General features: G+C 31.8%; 2 protein-coding genes across 4 annotated transcripts in view; one reads left to right on the top strand and one right to left on the bottom strand.

Annotated features, from left to right (window-relative positions):
- Positions 1-20499, top strand: part of LOC145267048 (centrosomal protein of 78 kDa-like) — a 264312-nt gene that overhangs the window by 46761 nt on the left and 197052 nt on the right. The window lies entirely within an intron of this gene.
- The window catches only part of LOC145267049 (uncharacterized), a 55413-nt gene continuing 41865 nt past the window's right edge, over positions 6952-20499 (bottom strand). The window contains exons 2-3 of one of the 2 annotated variants that reach the window (XM_080122993.1): positions 10336-10608; positions 6952-8678 (exon numbers count right to left, since the gene is read on the bottom strand). In XM_080122993.1, coding sequence (XP_079979119.1) covers positions 7124-7912 — 789 coding nt within the window. In that variant the 5' untranslated portion in view covers positions 7913-8678; positions 10336-10608 and the 3' untranslated portion in view covers positions 6952-7123. The remainder of the gene's footprint in view (positions 8679-10335; positions 10609-20499) is intronic. The other variant, XM_080122994.1, reaches the window with a different exon arrangement.

The raw sequence follows: 20499 nt of genomic DNA, 5'->3' as shown, positions 1-20499 counted from the left end.
ATAAAATTTATGTTTGAAATTGTATTTCTGTTAGTCTGTCAGCTTAAGTTTTAAATTGCGTTTCTGTTGATCTGTCATACTTAAATAACATTTTTTTAAAAATTTGTCATGCTTTAATTTGAAATAGAATTTCTGTTGGTCTGTCATAATTGAGTATAAAATGTTCACAGCATCTTATCTCTGCCTCTTTTCTTACGATCGCTTTCAGCGTTCTAAAGCTATCATTTTAATTTTTTTCGATTTCTAATTTTCTATTATTTTTATTTGATTGCTTTTCGGTCGTACAAAACAAAAAGTGTGAAAGAAAAACAGAAAATGTAATTTTCTTTCTACAAAAAATCAATAATCGACTTCAGGGGCGGAAATTCAGCAAAAGACATTCAATAAATTGTTAGTGACGTTTTTTTTATTTTGATCGTAATTTATTTTTTTGAATGTTTGTTGTGACATGAAGACAATCTTTTGTTGAAAACACTATGAATATTTCTTTTCATGTGTCCATTTTTGAAGCATTGAGACTTCCCGGTCTATGCATGTTAACGGATGAGGTATAGCCATAGTGGCCTGAACATTATGCAATGAAAAATGGTTTTATTTTGTTTTTGTTAAATACGAAGTGGCACTCCAAAAGTAATGCCTCCTATTTTTTATTCTGCCTGAATGGATCACAGGGGATTGCAAATTGCATTGTTATGATGACTAGACTCATGCATTCATGACCTGAAAGTTTCATGTCTCTGTTGCAGATATTGACAGTGGGAGACTCTTAGAAATCAAACCTTGTCATGGACATGTCACTTAATCTAGCTTTTGTGGTCTTCTTGCTAGGATCCAATGGTAGTATCTGTTCTGTCTAAAGACAGTATAGTGATATTGTGGGGTTTCTGTACGCACTGGACGTCCATACGATAGAAATATGTCACAGACTCGAATAAGGATATTGGAGATAAACTGTAATAACCAGATATATTCTATGTGTGTCACGATGTCCAGATCATAAATTATTCGATCAGAACATCCTATTTATTTAAAAGGAGGATAGAAGGTGAGTAACATACTACGGCATTAAATTGATATATAGATATGCTAATTTAATGTTCGTAATATGTTATCACCTTTTATAATAAATAGGATCTCCTGATCACTGAAGACGCAATGCAAAAAAAAAAAACAAAAAAAAAAAAACTATGTTGCTTTTGGTCTGTACATAAAACTAAAATATACCTTCTTGGTCTTCTGGCTAGGATCCAAGGGTAGTATATGTTCTGTCTAAAGATTGTATAATGATATCATGGGGTTTTTGTTCACGCCAGGCATCCATACAATGGAAATGTCAGACTTCTTTAAGGATATTGGAGATAAACCATAATAAATTCTGACACTATATAAACCAGATTACTTAGCTAAATACTTTTACAGTTTAAGCAAAAGGGCAGGGTCTTCATTCACACTGAACGTCCACAGAATACCCAGCAGTAATAAATTACATATGAAAGATGCTGTTGTGGAATTTCCACAGGTCCTGCTAGTATAAATAATAAATATTGAATTTTATAGAGATTAAAAAAATCAAAGGATTTCACAAAGTCATAATACATTGTGATATTGTGGACACTTTTCTATCTTAGGACTTTACATCATTCCATTGAACAATAGTTAAGGTTAGTCATTATATTTCACAATGTCAAAATAAGCCTCCCTCTCTCTCTTTCTCTCTCTCTCCCCTCTTATTTGTATCATTCCACTCCTCCTATCAATTTTCTTATTTGTTCTTTATATTATTCACCCTTCCTCCTACCATCTAAAACAGGCATGGTAATGCATGGTGACAAGCAAACATAAGTTTTAGTATACGTGAGGTTTTATGTGTGTATGTTTGTACATCTAGCTGAAACTAAAAAATGACAAAACAAACACCCACAAAGTTGGTATTTTCTTGATCAGAATTGCCATGGATGAATAATATCTAAAAATTCTATTAGTTGTCTGTATGTCCAGCTGGAGAAGAATGGGCTGGGTTAGGGTTAGGATAGAGGAGAAAAAAGAGGATGTGTGGGAAGGAGGGAGAAAGACAGACAGAAAGAGAGAGAAAGAAAGAATGAGATAGAAGTTTGAATAGGAAAATGTTGGACAATGCCAGGTAGCCAGGTAGCCATGCTAGTCTTTTATATATATAAAAGCAAACTTAAGTTTTCTTCTTCTCCTACCCCCCAGGGAGTAGCAACTTGATGGTGTAAGGCTCTAAGCAACCCCTGTCATGGATGTTTGTCAGAAGCAGAGATGTGTCATTGAATTTTCGGCAAAAGTGCATTGAGAATGGTGGTAGCGATGTAGAAAAATGAATTCTGGAGTATGAAAGGTTGATGGTTTTAATAGTACCACTCCCGTCTTTGTAGCTCTTTAACTGTTTGATTTGAAAAATAAATAGGAGGCTTTACTTTTGGAACAACCCTCGTATTAGTAAATGAGGAACCATTTTGAGTTAAAATCTAGAGTTACGCTTGTAAACTTGAGAAGAACATGCTTAAAATGTGTGTATAAATATGTTGAAGTAATCGCTAACTTCCATTTGTATGAAGATGCCATTATTTTTTATTTTAGCGTATGTACCCATTTCAAGTATATTGGGTAGAGAATTTTAGACTTTAAGAAAACAGCAAGAAACTGAGACATTGACTTCATAACATACTTAAGAACATACTTTACATGCTTATATATGCTGAAATAAACACTATATTTTTCAACTTCAAAATGATAATAATCAACTTCCAGATGATAATAATAAACTTCCAGATGATAATAATAAACTTCCAGATGATAATAATCAACTTCCAGATGATAATAATCCACTTCCAGATGATAATAATCCACTTCCAAATGATAATAATCAACTTCCAAAATGATAATAATCAACTTCCAAAATGATAATAATCAACTTCCAGATGATAATAATCAACTTCCAGATGATAATAATCAACTTCCAGATGATAATAATCCACTTCCAAAATGATAATAATCAACTTCCAAAATGATAATAATCAACTTCCAAAATGATAATAATCAACTTCCAGATGATAATAATCAACTTCCAGATGATAATAATCCACTTCCAAATGATAATAATCAACTTCCAAAATGATAATAATCAACTTCCAAAATGATAATAATCAACTTCCAAGGTGATAATAATCAACTTCCAGATGATAATAATCCACTTCCAAATGATAATAATCAACTTCGAAAATGATAATAATCAACTTCCAAAATGATAATAATAAACTTCCAGATGATAATAATAAACTTCCAAATGATAATAATCAACTTCCAAAATGATAATAATCAACTTCCAGATGATAATAATCAACTTCCAGATGATAATAATCAACTTCCAGATGATAATAATCCACTTCCAAAATGATAATAATCAACTTCCAAAATGATAATAATCAACTTCCAGATGATAATAATAAACTTCAAAATGATAATAATCAACTTCCAGATGATAATAATAAACTTCAAAATGATAATAATAAACTTCCAGATGATAATAATCCACTTCCAAAATGATAATAATCAACTTCCAAATGATAATAATCAACTTCCAGATGATAATAATCCACTTCCAAATGATAATAATCAACTTCCAAAATGATAATAATCAACTTCCAGATGATAATAATCAACTTCCAGATGATAATAATCAACTTCCAAATGATAATAATCAACTTCCAAATGATAATAATCAACTTCCAAATGATAATAATAAACTTCCAAATGATAACAATCAACTAAGCTAGAAGTAATTGTAAGAGCAAAATAGCCACAGCTAAGAGAACATAATGGGCAATTAACAATTCCTCCATTATCCAATAATCATGAGGATGTTTTGCATGGCAACTGAGAAGGATAACCTGCTTGTCTGTCGATTTGCCTCCAACTCTAACTTCGGACCCAGCAAAGTCCCTCCCAGATTTTCATTTGTGGACAGAAACCACAATCGATAATCTGAAAATCACTCCTTCTCAAGTATGTGATATCATAAAAAAACCTAGGCACCTCAAAATAATGTGGACCTGATTTCATCCTGGCTTTACTATTAAAAAATGCTCTGTTAAGGTTGCCTCAGTTCTCTCCAAACTTTTCAACAAATGCTTTACCGAATCTTGCTTTGTTTCTGACTGCTGGAAAACTGCTTCTGTGGTTCCAGTTTACAAGAATTCTGGTGAAAGAACTGGTCTACTAAATTACCACCCTATTAGCCTCCTCTCTCACGTTGCTAAAATCAATATTATTGTGGGATCTGCGTTTTCACCAAACATTCATAATGTGTAAAGGTTATGTATTACTTTATTTAATTTTATTATGTATTAGCAAGAGACTCGGCATTGTTCGGTCGTAAAATAGGTTTAAATATGGTATTTATGCAGATTTCATATTTATCATTATAGAACCAATACTCTATTCATTATTCTATCATACCCAATGCATAGTAGTGATTTCAAAAGTAAAAAAAATTATATATGATTTGGGTGCAATCAACTAGAATTGAAACCAAAACGTAGCTCTTCAACCTTATTCGTTAACGTTTCATCTAAGTTCATATGGATATAAAAACTTGGAAAAATAATGTTAAAGATATAAATGTATATTTACGCATGTGTAGAAATAACGTTTAGTTGACTAACGTCTGCCAAGTGCCAATGCTTTTTTTTCTTTAATTTTGACCCTTTAGCAGCTATTTTTACCGGCTTAAAACCAAATCGAATTGGTTCCACAGGTCCAAAATCCCTTATACATCAAGTTTCAAATCTGTAAATAAAAATGACAGAGTAGTTTGGTAGAGATCATTCCTCACACTGACAGACAGACAATGTTATATATATATATATATATATATATATATATATATATATATATACTTTGTAGAATAATAAAATTGTCGCCCTGAAGAAAACAATACTACAGCTTTATTTTAAAACTTTTATTAAAAAAATAAATTTAGGTAACCTGATTATGTAGTAGAGCTGACATATGTTCAATCACCGTCTCGATACGAGTCTGCAATTGGGAGAATGCCTTTTCTACAAGTACCGTCAGGAGCTTGGCGAATACTCGGCGATAGCAGCAATCAGGCTGGCTTTGGTGTTGTGAGAGGTCATGTTGGTGGTGTTCTTGACATATGACCGAATGAAGTAGTCCAGCGGGTTCAGGTTGGGGAGAAGTGAGAGGACAATGAGAGAAGGGTACAAAGTCGTAGCACTCATTCTGAAGCCAAGCTTGGGTCTCTTTGGATTTGTGGACCGGCGCTGAGTCCTGCTTCTACGTCTAGGGTTTGCCAGCGGCCACCTGATTGCACCAGGGGATCACCACACTCTTCAGCACATCCAGGTACACTATGGTGTTGACTTTCAAGCTGACTTTGAAGATGTGAGGTGGCGTGATGTGAGCCTCACTTGAAACCACACCAAAGACCATAAGTGTGTTGTTTGATGCATTGAGCTATGCTCTCCAGCATTGAACCATCTGGATTTGCATTTTGAGGATGCTAGCATTGGTCCTGTTGTCATAACTTGGATTGGTAGAGAGCATGAGTTGTACAGTGGCGCATCTCTGATCTCGTTTGTCGAACATTGTTACTTTCAGACATGATAGAAGGCTCCTATCGCTCTTGGGATTTGTACACAACTGTCCAACTAGTAGATGGTCTGCAACAAAAAAAAAAGAAAACCGATTTTCATCAAATGGAAATGGAATCATGTCGACTTTTTTAGAACGACAATTTTATCATTCCACACCAGAAAGTTAGATAATAGACTTCTCTGATTGTTATTAATTTTTTTCTTTGTGAAAATTCATTAAAAAAATCAATTAATGAATTTTGGTAAAAATAAATAAAATTTTATAAAAATCTATTTAAATAGATTTTTAAAGAAAAAATGTTTTTTTAATGGATTTTCTAAAGATTTATTTATGTTTTTTTAAATTGATTAAAAAAAAATCGATAATGTGTCAGTTTTTTAGGTAAAGCGTTACTGTTCATCAAAGGCTCGGTTACTGGTGCAATTGATATGATATTGAAAGATCTGAAACGTCCAGATTGTTGAAAGCTCCTCATCAATACAAAAAAAAAAAAATGCAGATAATATTTAATGAAATTTTATCAAAATGAACTTTTTAATAGATTAAAAAACTATTTTTAACAGATTTTTTAAGAAAATCAATTTTTAATAGATTCAAAAATAATTTATTAATAAATTAAAAAAATTTTTTTTTAATGATTTTGAAAAAATTATTTTTTAAAAACCGATTTAAAAAATCAATATTATGTCATTTTTTAGGTGAGGCTTTGTTAATCGAAGAAAGGTTGAGTTACTGTTAGAGTTGATTTGATGTTGAAAAACTGAAAAAAGCAATAAAGCTTCCGCATCATTGAAAAAATAAAAAATTCGGATAATATAAATTTTTGTAAAAAACTTAGAGAATTAAAAAGAATTCAGATAATATTTTTAAAAAAATCAGATAATATTTAAAATAATTAAGATAATATTTCCAAAAATAATTTCAGATAATGTATTTTAAAAATTCAGATAATATAAAAAAAAATTATGATAATATTTTTAAAAACATTTCAGATAATATATTAAAAAATTCAGATAATATTTAAAAAAAAAATTATGATAATATTTTTAAAAACATTTCAGATAATATGTTAAAAAATTCAGATGATATTTAAAAAAAAATAAAGTAAATATTTAAAAAAAAAAAGATAATATTTGAAAAAAAATTAAGATATTACGTAAAAAAATTAGGATAATATTTTTAAAATATTCAGATAATATTTAAAAAAATTCAGATAACATTTTTAAAAAATTAAGATAATATTTAAAAAAAAAATTTCAGATAATTTTTAAAAAATTCATATAATATTTAAAAAACAAAATTCAGATAATATCTAAAAGGAAAAAAGCAAGTCTTTTTTTTATTGATGATGGTCAAAATACAGTTTATGAGTAATTATAATTTTTGATAATTTATTTTGAATGAAACCACACTCTGTTTCATTTTTTTTTTTTATGATATTCAAAATACAGTTTATCAAGAATGCATTTTTTGTGGATATTTTTTAATGAGGATGCTGCAATAATTTTGCTTTATCTAGATTTACAGAATCTCCAAGAGTATCGTCACAGTTCCTAATTTTATTTCCATTTATTTGGGTATTTAGATATAAGTCCTCAGTTTGTTTATCGTCTTCAACTTCAATTTCCCCGATTGACGTGGCTTGCGATTCAATACTGTCTTTGTCTGACGTCCGTAACTGATGATACCCTACCCCGCGTGTTCCCTGCTTGACCTTTGTCTTTACTCTAGGTTCTCCCCTATTATTATTGTTATGGTTATCTCCCTCGATATGGGGAACACTGAGGGCTATAGGGGTGTATTCATATTTTTCAAATGAGAAGGTGTGCGCGCGAGGAATCTCTGTCCCACCTCCCTGCTTTTCGGTTTCATACTTTCCAACATCTCTCACACTGTGAGGCCTGTAGTTCCTATTGCACACTATTTTCAAGTCGGGGTAAGTCGCCGACCGCTTTTTTGCAGGACCCGTCAGATCATCGTCAAAACCATCGTCGCTCATTTCTATCTCGGTACTGTTTAGGTCGTCAAGTCCGTAATCGATGTCTGATTCCTGTTCGCACTTTTGCAGGGCAAAGACGGAGTTTTTCTTCTTGCAGAAGACAATGATGGCCCCAGTGATGCTGAGAGTGAAGAAGGCGAATATACATGTCAGCACAAGGACGGCCGTAAACGATAACGCTCTGTGCTCCTCTTGGGTGAGCGCACCCTGCACGGGCCGCGGCTCGTTTGTTTCCAAAATAGTCGAGATGTTCGTTGTTATGTTATTAATCATCTTGAGTTATGTACTCTTGGTGTAAAGCTCACGTTAAAGTTTCATATGTGTCAAGAATACTGTGGCTCGGTGGATCTGTAGCGTCGAAATCTCCGAAACTCTTCATTACATCTATAGAAAACACTTAAGCTTGCTTTAAAATTGAACTGTGTTTGTTTAAACATATGAACCTTTAGTGATCATTTAAAAACAGCGTTCTGTGCTTCTCTTAGATGATCACGACGTGTACGGGCCGCGGCTCATTTGTTTCCAAAATAGTCAAGATATTTATTGCACATTATTAATCATCTTGTTACGTTTTCTTAGTGTAAAGCTTACGTTAAAGTTTCGTATGCGTTGAGAATGCTGTGGCTCGATGGATCTTCGGTTTAATGGATGTTTGGTGTAAAAAATCTTCAAAAATCCACATTGTTTTGTATTAAAAAAAAAATTGGATGTAATGAAAAGCAAGCCGACAATTTTCTTTTTTTTTTCTTTCAGTTTCTTTTCGTAACCTTTTTGAAGTAAGTTTTTCTTGTTCTGGGATGCCCTCCTTCCAAAAAAAGTTTCCCAGCTTCGCATTTCGCAAGCAGGCAGAGGCTTTCTAGTGAAGATCACGCAAATTATGGTTGTTTGGATATGTAAGCAATAATGGTCAGCACGTATGTCAGTGTGCCAAGATTGTTTTGAACCTTTAACTTCTCACACATCTGACCGTATCTAGATGTCCGTCTCTTCAAGAGGTGCAATCCTGTGTTTGAGTTCTATGCCAGGTATTTCCAAAGCTCTGTAAGGGGGGAAAAAAAAACATTTTAATACAATTAAGTATTTAAAAAAAAAAAATTTTTTATAACATTAAATTTAAAAAACAAATTTCTTATTAAAAATGTGGGCATAATAAAAGGTGCTTGCAAATAGAACTATGTGGTGCATTCAATAAGTTTCCAGACTTTTTTGTATGGACACTTTTATCAATAGTATACACATGAAACTCTAGTCCCTTTTGAAGTAATCTCCTTATCATTTTTTATATAATAAATCTGTGAAGGTCAAATTAAAAGTATACCTACTATTATATAAAAGGAACTCTGTGTTTGTGTGTGTGTGAGTTTGTTCCTTATGGACTCTGAAATGGCTGGGCTGATTTTTATGAAACCTTGACATGTCCTTTAAAAAGTGTTTTCAAGAAAAAATACAACTACATATTTAAATATTTAGAGATTTATAAAGAATCAGAATCGGTAATTTATTACGAAGTCAGCAAAAATAGTGTAATCCTCCCATCACTTATATATATATATATATATATATTTGTTTTTTTTACCACTTTTTCGTTTTGTTGGATCTACTAAAAAATGCTCTTTCATAGATATATAGATTAGTAGGAGGTTAAAAAAGTATATAAAGTCTGTAGATCAAAAATTTGTTGAGTATATAGGTTGAGAAGTGTCCTCACACACACATTTATTGACCTTAAATTATATCCGATGGTGAGGCCCCAGCTTGCGGGCTTTGGGGAGTGTGGAGCCACCCTTTAATTGCCATTGCTCCCAGGTCTACTCTGACCCGGAGTGGTAGTACCTGTTAGGGTCCCAACTATGGGTTAAATAGAAACCGACTTGAAAAAAAAAAAAATATTCTATTTAAAAAAATTTTCTTTAAAATCACTGGATTTGGCATTAAATAACCTGAAAGGGTTGATATGCCATAAAACAAAAGCAAGCAACCAAGCAACACACACACACAATGAGATACGGTTTCAATATGTCAACACAGCAATATACACTCTCACGATATGTTCTCAATATGACACCATTACTATGCCTTCTTATTACATTGACAAATAAATCGATGTATACCAACATATGATTTTGTCTTGTCTATAATTGCTATATATAGATATAATTATAAATAATTATTTTTTATACCTACAGACACTAGTGTTTCATTCTTCCGAGATCATCATTGGTCATGGAATTTGAATCCCTGCAACAAAGCCATTTCTGTCTCCATTTAAAAGAAACAAACCACAGGACCACTGTCAACCACGACATCCAAGTGAAAGTTAATATTTACAAAGGCATAAACATTATACAAGAATGGTCTACAGTGATCACTCTAGCTGTCATGATTTCGCCCGCAGATCAAATGACCGACTTATTAAATAATTCTTTTAAATATCTACACACACTAGTGTTTCATCCTTCTGGAATCAACAGTGCAGGAAGTTATGATTGCTGCTGGTCATGAGATTGAAAACTGATTAAAAAGTTTTCCACATGTTTGAATACCCTATATACCAAATTTCAAATCTGTAGATCATAAATTCGTTGAGTATATAGGTTGATAAGTCTCCTCACACACACACATTCTCACTTTTATAGATATATAGATTTCTCTTAAAATTAAAAAATGAGAAATAAATTACAAATTTTGGAATTTACCAGAAAAACCTGTTTTCTTTTTTTTCTTTCAGTTTCTTTTCGCGACCTTTTTGAAGTAATATTTTTCTTGTTCTGCGATGCCCTCCTTCCAAAAAAGTTGCCCGGCTTCGCATTTCATTTTGATTTTCCTTCACGTTATTTCTATTGTTGATCTCAGCTTCGTATCTAGGCATTGCATATAACCATGCGACCACATATTTTTGATTTCCATTTGCAGTTGACTTTTATCGTCCGAGGTCACCAACTTTCGTATCAGTTTGCTGTGCATTTCTTCTGAAAATAAAAATGAAAGAAAGTTGCATTGTTTAACAGAGAAATTACTTAGTATATTATTTAAAAATATCTTTTCACGAGGTGTCTTCAATAATTTCTGGATTTTTTTTTGTACAGACATTTAAAATTGTAGTAAACTCTTGAAAATTTAGTATGTTATTGCTCTACATCTTATGAGATGGCTGACCAATTTTTATGATTTCATGTTCAAATGAACAGCTACAGCAGGAATTGGAATACACCCTACTAAAGCCTGATTGTCACAGCTGGTGAATTTCAAAAGTGCAATTTGAATGTGAGGACATTTTAGAAGAACGATATGCAATAAAATTCTGTTTTAAACTTGGAAAAAATGCCACAGAAACATATGGAATGCTTCAGACTACTTTTGGAGTATATTGCATGAATTGAGCAGTTTTTGAATGACATAATAGATTCAAAGAAGGCAAGGAGTTTGTAAGGAATGATGAGAGGTGTAGGATCAGTAAGGAAGTTAGAACACCAGAGTTGATTGGCCAAATAAAGAATTTCATGGATAAAGACTGTCGTATGTCTATAGAGACAATAAGTGCACAGTTTGATGTCAGTGTGGGACTGTACGCACAATTATTCACAAGGAACTGAAGATGCAGACTTGGGCAAAGTTTGCCCCAAAGGATGCTCAAAGAAGATCAAAAAGAATGATGTTGTCATGGGCATCAAGACAGTTCCTCACCTGCATGATACTTAAAACCTTGCTCCCTGTGACTTTAAGCTCCAGAAAAAACTTAGAGGCTGTCATTATGAGACAACTGAGGAGATGAAAGAGGCTGTGACGAGGGTCATTGACACGCTCACACAAGAGGTCTTCCATACTGCCTTCCAGAATTTGTTGAAATGATACAACAGATGCATCGCAGCCAGAGGAGATTACTTCGAAGGAGACTAGAGCTTCATGTGTACTATTAATAAAAGTGGCCATATGACAAAGGTATGAAAACTTAGTGAAGGCACCTTGTACATATAATTTAATATTTGGTGGTGTTATTTTTTAGTGATAACTATATTGCTGATATTAATTAGCTCCCCACGAGCCTCGGAGAGTTGCCTTTTGTTACATATGTATGAGTTTCTGCCCCTACATATGTTTATTCTGTCTACAAATGAGTTTCTCTGTTTATAACTTTGGAAATGTTTCTTTTTTTTTTTTTGTTTTTTTTTTCAGCCAACAAAAAATATGGATTTAACTATATTTAAATTGTAAAAAGTCTACAAGGATTCGTCAGGCTGTTGCAATAGCCTGACGAATCCTCATGAAAATGTAAAGATGGAAATTTTATTTAGCTTAATTTAAAAAAATTTTTTTATTACATTTTCACTCCAAACAAGACACTGCCCCTTTGATGTAAGAGGCTACTATCAGGGACATAAGTTGCAGGGATACTATGTGGGGTGTTGAGCAGCAAGATGTCTGTTCACATTACACTTGAACTTCTGCATGTCAGTACAGTTGGGGAAGCAGGAACCTGGAAGGGAATTCCAAAGTCTAGCAGTTCTGGGGAAGAGGCTATTAGAGTAAAAGGCTTTCTTACATCTAGGGATCTCTAACTTTGTAGGGGTGAGACTTTGCTGCTTGTTGGGTTTGTTGGGGGAAATTACATCGAAGGGGTATGAAGGCTTGTAGTTCCTCAGAGCATCCACCATTAAAATACTTGTAAAACAGGCAGAAGGATGCAACATTTCATCAATGGCACAGAGGCTGAAGCTTAGATGACAGTTCAGGACCTATCAGGTTGCCGACTCTCTTTTGAACCCTGTCCAAGAGTGAGAGACCAACAGCAGATGCATCAGCTGAAATGTGATGACAGTACTCCATACGTGGGTGAATGGTGGCATCGTAGAAGTACAAGATACGTTCCGGTATACGTAACTTTCTAGCATTTGCAGAGAGAGCCTGCCTTCTTCACAGCAGCCTTGGCAATGCTCTTAATGTACCTGTCCTCTGTGAATGTTACGCCAAGTAGTTTGAACGAAGTACTTTCAGGTAATATATCTTTAGCCATAGCTATTGGTGGTCGAGAAGGTTTCTTGTAATTATTAAAGGAAATGAGCTTAGTCTTGGCAGCATTGAACGTTATCATCCATTTTTGACCTCATTCTACCACAGACTGGAGGTCTTCCTCTAGGGTTTCTGCCATTGCCTTGCATATGTGTTTATTTGTTTTTCCCTCGCGACGTATATATTGTCAAAACTTATTACTGAGCTCTTATGTATCGAGTATTGTTGAAGTATATACTCAAAATAGAGCCACAAAATTTTATGTAGAACCATTAAATAATGATTATATATAATATATATAAAATAAAAATTACAATTAAATTTACCAAAATGATACAAGATGGTAAAACTAAAGTATATTATAAATATTAGAGAATTAATATTTATAAAATAATCTCAACCAGATGTAAAAGCTTGATAAAACCAAATAGGAGATAGAGCTTATAATAAGAGCAAACAGTAATATATATATATATATATATATATATATATATATATATATATATAATTATTTTTTTACTATAATAATTAAAATAATTTGTTTTAACAAAAACCAAGACATCAAGGAATGGATTGATAGCAACAAATAGTGTATTTCATCATTAGTTACAATTGTTTCAGGACTATTCGGACAAATTCAAACATTATGTCGTTTGAAAATTTTCACAAGAACAGCCTTTCGTCAGACTTGTTGAATAAAAAACACTTTAACAATGAAACATTATGTAAACCATTTCCCTTATAAGAAAAAGAAAACAAGCAAAAATATTTTACCTATATCTCACCCTTGCAAAGTTTTTTAAAGATTTATATATTTACCTATTTTCGTATTTGCATTTTAAAATTTTCAAACAAATTATCATACAACGACTAATTACCTATGTCCACTTAATATGTTTTACTAATACTATTCATTGATTTCTTAAATTAAGTTTCTTTATTTCTTTATTTAATTTAAATTATTTTTTCTAATCCGGACTAATCAACTAAGTTATATTTTTTGCGATTCTATGTTAATTTTGTATCTGGAATTTGCTTTGTTTATTTGCAAAAATATCGGCTAACCTATTTATATGATTTAAAAAAAGAAAACGGTTTTTGTTTAAAGATTATTCAATAAGGAAAGAAAGTTTAACCTTACTCTATACTTAGTTCATTCTCATTATTCATTTGAAATTAAGGATCTCAATTTATTTTTAATTTTTTATTTTCTTTCGTTCCTATTAAGACTTACGATTATCAGATATTTTAGATGTAGAAAGGGAGGTGACTCTGTACGTTCGAAATTTTAAAGGTTTAGTTGAATTATAAGTTGCCAAAATCCTAATATGTATCCATAACGTTGAAAGGGAGGTAACTCAAGCCGTTCGATATTTTAATGTTTATGCAGGGTTCTAAGTTTGGTAAAATGCATTTATGATTTATTTATTAATTAAATAATTAGTTGAATTATAAGTTGCCAAAATCCTAATATGTATCCATAACGTTGAAAGGGCGGTAACTCAAGCCGTTCGATATCTTAATGTTTATGCAGGGTTCTAAGTTTGGTAAAATGCATTTATGATTTATTTATTAATTAAACAAAACCAATTAAATCTAGGCTAACCTATTCAAAATATAAGTTTGTAATGCATATCTTAACCATGATACTGATTTTATTACCAAAGATTTAACCTACATTTGCCATCCAACCAAATCTTATAAATACAACACTGGTGAATTAAAAAATATATCCATTTTGAATTTGGAGACAGGAACAAATCTCACAGGTAAGAAAGATATTTTTTGTAACATGAATAGGTTAGCCAAATTAATCATGAGCAGGTAATATTTTTTTGTTCTTGTGGTTAAGGGAGGTGGTGTTTGAGCAACACTGCTGGGGAGCCATGATTTAATATACATTTTTGTTTTTAAGTCCCCAAAACAGTGTTTCATGGCAAACAACTGAGGATTCCTTAAGTTAACATTTGAACTATTGTGAATTCGAGAGAGCAAGTTGATACAGTGACTGCAGGTGATTAAACGGCACTGACTAAATATTTTTTTTATATAGTTTTAAGGGTTAAAAAACTCCCAAGACTAGTGTTGGGACGATGAATTGGGAATCGGAAAAATTGGATCTTTTAATGGCATTGGAATCAGAATCAAAAGATTTTTGCCTATTTTCCGATGCCAAAACCGATTCTTTTATCTTTTTTTTATTTGATTTTGTTTAAGACAAAATTTTCACTGCCAGTAGTAATGATAAAATAATAAGTATGTATTAGTTTTAAACTACCAGTAAAACTAAAATCTATAGGTCATCCCCAGCAAGCGTGTTTTTACGTTTGAGAAAATACATGCACATTTAACGTGTAATTTTACGGCAATCAGGGGAAAAATAAAAAACTAATAGTTAAATATTTAGAGATCTGTAAATAATCAGAATTGGAAATTTAGTTCAGTATGGGTAATTGTATGAAGAGATGAAAAAGGAACAAACCCAGTTATATGTTCATTAACGTTACGTCTTCATTTTAAGACTTTGTCAGGATGATTAAATTGAAGAAAATAAAATACCAGGACAATATTTGAAAATATACTTGTATAATAAAAAGGATATCTTTGTTCTATTTCAGAATGAAAAAAGTTGTTGGCATTTTAAAATGTGAATAGCGTAGTAGTGTGAGTGAATTTTTAAAAAAATTTTATTTAGCCGTTTAGATATTTTAAAAGATATGATGAAATTTATGTTCTTTTTGAATAAATATAGCCATTATAATTCAGATGTGTAATTGAAATGAAATGAATGTATCTTTGTTTTGTTGTTTATTGACTGATTATATATTAATTATCCTAGGTAATATTTTTGGATCCTCGGACAAAAGAAGGATGGACCTGTAAATTCACCCTTGTCCGTTCGTTCGTCTGTTCGTCTGTCTGCACTTTTTTCTATAACTACGCTTTGGAATTTTTTGAAATTTTGCACAAACATTAAACATGATATGAGTAAAAATCTAACAGAATGGATTTTCCGGGAAAACTCCGGTTGCCCCCTTAGCGGTTCCTTTCGGGTTAAAATGGCGAAAAATTGACACTTTTGTGCGTATTAAAAAAAAAGTTGGATTTTTATAAAACTTTCTGAAAAGTTGTAACTAACTGATTTCTATATAATTTTGTTTGTCTATACTTTGCGATAACTCTTGGGTGTGCCCCAGGGGCTCTTTTAGAGCTAATAAAAACATTCTGTTTTTGTGACTATTTTACCATATTTGTCCAAAATTTTCTGTGTATGTCCATTTAGCAGTTTTGCATGCTGCTGAACTCAAACTTAAATATGTTAAGGCCTTGGGGACTTTGTGGCTAAATGTTTGGGGGGGGGAGCAAATGATGAACTTAGTCATTTTTTTTTGCATGGTGCAGAATGTAAATTTACACATGTTAAGGCCTAAAACTGCACCGTTCGTTCATTTTCACCAGGATTTGACGTCCCCTGGGAACTTTTGGAGCTAAATGGGGGTGGGGCAAATGCTGAACTTAGTCATTTTTTTTATGCCTTGTTCACTGTGCACTCAGGGGGGGTTCATGCATGCTTCACTTGTTATGATTTAAGGGAGTTAAGCTGTGTCTAAATTTAAATTCTGTTCTTTTCATATGAGTTTATTTATTAAAAGCGATAAATTGTAGAAACCTGCATGCTGTTTAATTGTGTTTCGGTTTGCGATAAGTGCGGATTCCAAAAGTCTTTGACAAGATTTATTTGAAATAAATTTAACTATTTTTGCTTGTTTTGAAGTTAAAAGAATGGTCATGCTGCAATGAATGAGAGAATAATGCATTTAGGGAATTGCTGTTTCTTATTTTATCCTTTTCGTTCTGAAATAGAACAAAGACATCCTTTTTACAACGAGTATATTTTCGAACATTGTACTGGTATTTTATTTTCTTCCATTTTATCAACCTGAGGAAGTCTTGAAATGAAGACGAAATGTTGATGAACATGTAATTTTGTTTGTCCTTTTCCATCTCTCTATTTCGTCGGAATATTATTTCCTTTATTTTCATCATATATGTATATTTGTGTACAGAGAGAGACATACAGGCGTTGAGCTTTTTTATATAAATACACACACACACACACACACACACGCATGTGCATATCAGGTGTGATGGTAAGTAAAGGCATAAAAAATTTTAGATTTATCGTTTTTTTGTCAGTTACTATGGAGTTGGAAAATAAATGGCAAGTTTTGAGTGGACTTTGTTTTTTTTGTTTTTTTCCTCTTTTGTTCTATACTATCATAAACTGACCATGGCCACAGCAACCCTAACCCTCCACCATAAATAACCGACATGCTTTTGTTTGGCTTCTTTCTTGATTAATGACAGTTTCCCATGAAAAGGACGTACATCTAACATAGCGTGTCTGTTTAATTTGTCGAGAAGCCATTGGCTAGCTCAAGCCTATCAGTGTGACAATAATTTACTATTTGAGCAGAAAAACAGCTAGCGTGAAAATTGGTGTATACTTGATAGCGGGTTAGGGTTAGGCTAGCGTGAAAATTGTTGTATACTTGATAGCGGGTTAGAAAATTGTTGTTACTAAAGGGAGTATAAGAATAGGGAGAAAGGTTTATCTAATAACTAGTGGGGGTACCCGGCGTTGCCCGAGTGCTTGTTTCCGGGACGGGGGGGGGGGGGAGTTTTAAAAAATGTTATGGTAGGTAAGTAGGAAGTATCAAACCCGGAGTCATGAGTAAAAGTAGGAAAATAAAGTGTGAAAAAAAACAAAAAAAAAACATCTGCAACGTTAACATTTCGGCCACCAAGAAAAGTCCATTCCAGTTGTTTAGGAAAAAAAAAACAAAAAAAAAACGACTACGGTAGGTCGGCGCGAACGTGAAAATATAATGTGAATTGTCCAGCACGCTAACCACTACGCCACAGAGCACTGCAGCTTAGTTTAGTGATTTTAAATAACTTCACATGAAAGAACTACGAAGCCAAACCGGTGTTCTCTTCTTAACTGTTCCTTGTGAACGATCCCCAAACGGTGTTAAGTGGTGGCAGGGGGAGGAGGAATTTATAAGAGAGAAAATATTTTACCACTTCCATTGATCTTGACCGATTTTGGCCGTGACTTCTCAGCAGAAAAAGTATAGAAATCTAAGATTATCGAGGAATTTGAGAAATAATAAGCCTATAACACACCTCAGATATTGTTCTGCCGTTTGTGCATATTATATTTGCATGAAATATCTTGATTTTTAATCCTATTAACGTCAAAATCTGACGGGAAAAAATGAGTTCATTTTATTTATATAGAGATGGATCTGTCCAACGTTAAGTTGGAGACAGCATCTAGCCAATTATTATTTATTATTATAGTACTATGTTCTTTTCAATAAAAATAGTGCTTCGTATCTGGTTTTTTGTTCTGAAAATATTTTATCCTACTAAGAATATTTTTTCAAGTGATATCCATCTTTGTTTCTGCAGCAACTTTTGTTGAATGATGAGGGCCAGGTGTACTAGGAATGTCACCTGGTAAGAATAAAATGAACTTGACACCGAAGAAACAAAAAAAGAAAAATGCATAACTTTATTTGTAATTTCTTTTTATCGTGAATACAAGTAAAGTTATAACCTTTTTTTTAATACACTCAGACTTTATGGACAACATATATATATACACTATCGATACAGCGGAAAAGAAATGTTTACCCGATATAATCATAGGTAAACTCCAATTTAATATAAATACTGATATTTATATATTAATCCCAACCAAATAAAAAAGCTCAATATCGATGCAATAGAAAGTAGAGCTTATTATAGGAGAAAATAAAAGAATTTAAAAACGTAAATTGAAATTTACAATTAAATTTATTATTCGGCAGAATACTCCAAAAACAATTTTCAAAGTCCTTATTCTGCAGAGTTTCAAAAAATGCCGCTCTTGCTATTCTTCTCATTAGAGAACAGCAAGCAATTATCAAATAATTAATTATAATGATTAGCAAATAATTAATTATAATAATTATCAAATAATTAATTATAATAATTAGCAAATAATTAATTATAATAATTAGCAAATAATTAATTATAATAATTAGCAAATAATTAATTATAATAATTAGCAAATAATTAATTATAATAATTAGCAAATAATTAATTATAATGATTAGCAAATAATTAATTATAATAATTAGCAAATAATTAATTATAATGATTAGCAAATAATTAATTATAATGATTAGCAAATAATTAATTATAATAATTAGCAAATAATTAATTATAATGATTAGCAAATAATTAATTATAATAATTAGCAAATAATTAATTATAATAATTAGCAAATAATTAATTATAATGATTAGCAAATAATTAATTATAATAATTAGCAAATAATTAATTATAATAATTAGCAAATAATTAATTATAATAATTAGCAAATAATTAATTATAATAATTAGCAAATAATTAATTATAATAATTAGCAAATAATTAATTATAATGACTAGCAAATAATTAATTATAATAATTAGCAAATAATTAATTATAATAATTAGCAAATAATTTGCTAATTTCTTGCTGTCCTCTGATGAGAAAAATAGCAAGAGTGGCATTTTTTTAAACTCTATGGAATAAGGAATTTTAAAATTGTTTTTGGAATATTCTGTCGAATTATAAATTTAAATTTACAGTTTTAAATTCTTTTATGATTGTTAAGATGGATGCAATCCGATGATATGAAAAATAAATTGGAGGTGGAAGGACCTGAATGCTCAACGTTTTGCCCGATTTATGTGGGATTTTTCAAGAGGTCAATGACCATCCCTCTTGAAAAAGTCCACATAAATCGGGCGAAACGTTGAGTGGTCAGATCCTTCCAACTCCAATCTATTTTTCATATATATATATATATACATATATAACTTGGTGAGTTATATATACAGGGTGTCCGTAAAGTTACTATACAGTCTTACAAGTTACTATACAGACACCCCGTAATTTGTAACAAAAGAAATAAAAAGAAATAACACCTTTATGTTTATAAAAATCTCAGAAAATACACGTGTTACATCCGAAAAGACTGTAACAATCAAGGCAAACAACTTCTATGACAAATATTCAAATTGGAGGCCTTCAGCTCCAATACATTCTCGACAACGTGACACCACACTCTGACAAACTTTGGTGCACAAGTCACGATCAAGGTTGGCAAATGCATCAATAACAAATTGTCAAAGATCTTCTCACTTCTTGGCTTTCTCGAATACACAGAGTCTTTGATGACTCCCCAGACAAAGAAGTCCATTGGCGTTATGTCTGGAGATCGTGGAGGAAATTCAATGGGCCCTTAAAAAACGTGCACGATTTATCACCCCCAAAAAATAAATTAGTCAACTGTCCTAAAACGCTAGAATGGTCTCGAAATGGTGAATTATTTTACATTAAATTTATGTGAAACTAACCTCCACTCTAAATTCTAAAATTGTTTTTGTTTTGTTTCTATCAAGTCTTCAGGGTTTTCACACATAATTTTTCCTAGAATGGCTCAAAATGGGGAATCGTTTTACATTAAATTCTAAAATAATACTTGTTTATCTTTCATTAAATTTTTAAAGGTATTCACACGTAATTGCCTACAATGGTAAAATCACATATTTTAGAGAGGTGGTCAGATAAGGTGTGGGGGTTAACGGAAGGTATTAATCTACAATAATACCAAAGAAATATTGCAATATATTCATTTTTAAACAGTCCTAGATTTCGATTTCAGTTATTTGTACATATAATGTATTACAATTCAGCTTTGAGTTCTGTAACTTCTTTTCTTTTAATGAATACATGGCATTTTTAAGGAATTG

This window comes from Euprymna scolopes, chromosome 42 (assembly GCF_053919585.1).
Source record: "Euprymna scolopes isolate OS-2025 chromosome 42, ASM5391958v1, whole genome shotgun sequence".
In the NCBI taxonomy this organism is placed as follows: Eukaryota; Metazoa; Mollusca; class Cephalopoda; order Sepiida; family Sepiolidae; genus Euprymna; species Euprymna scolopes.
Note: the sequence above shows the minus strand (reverse complement) of the source record. Positions and strands in the feature narration are given on the sequence as shown.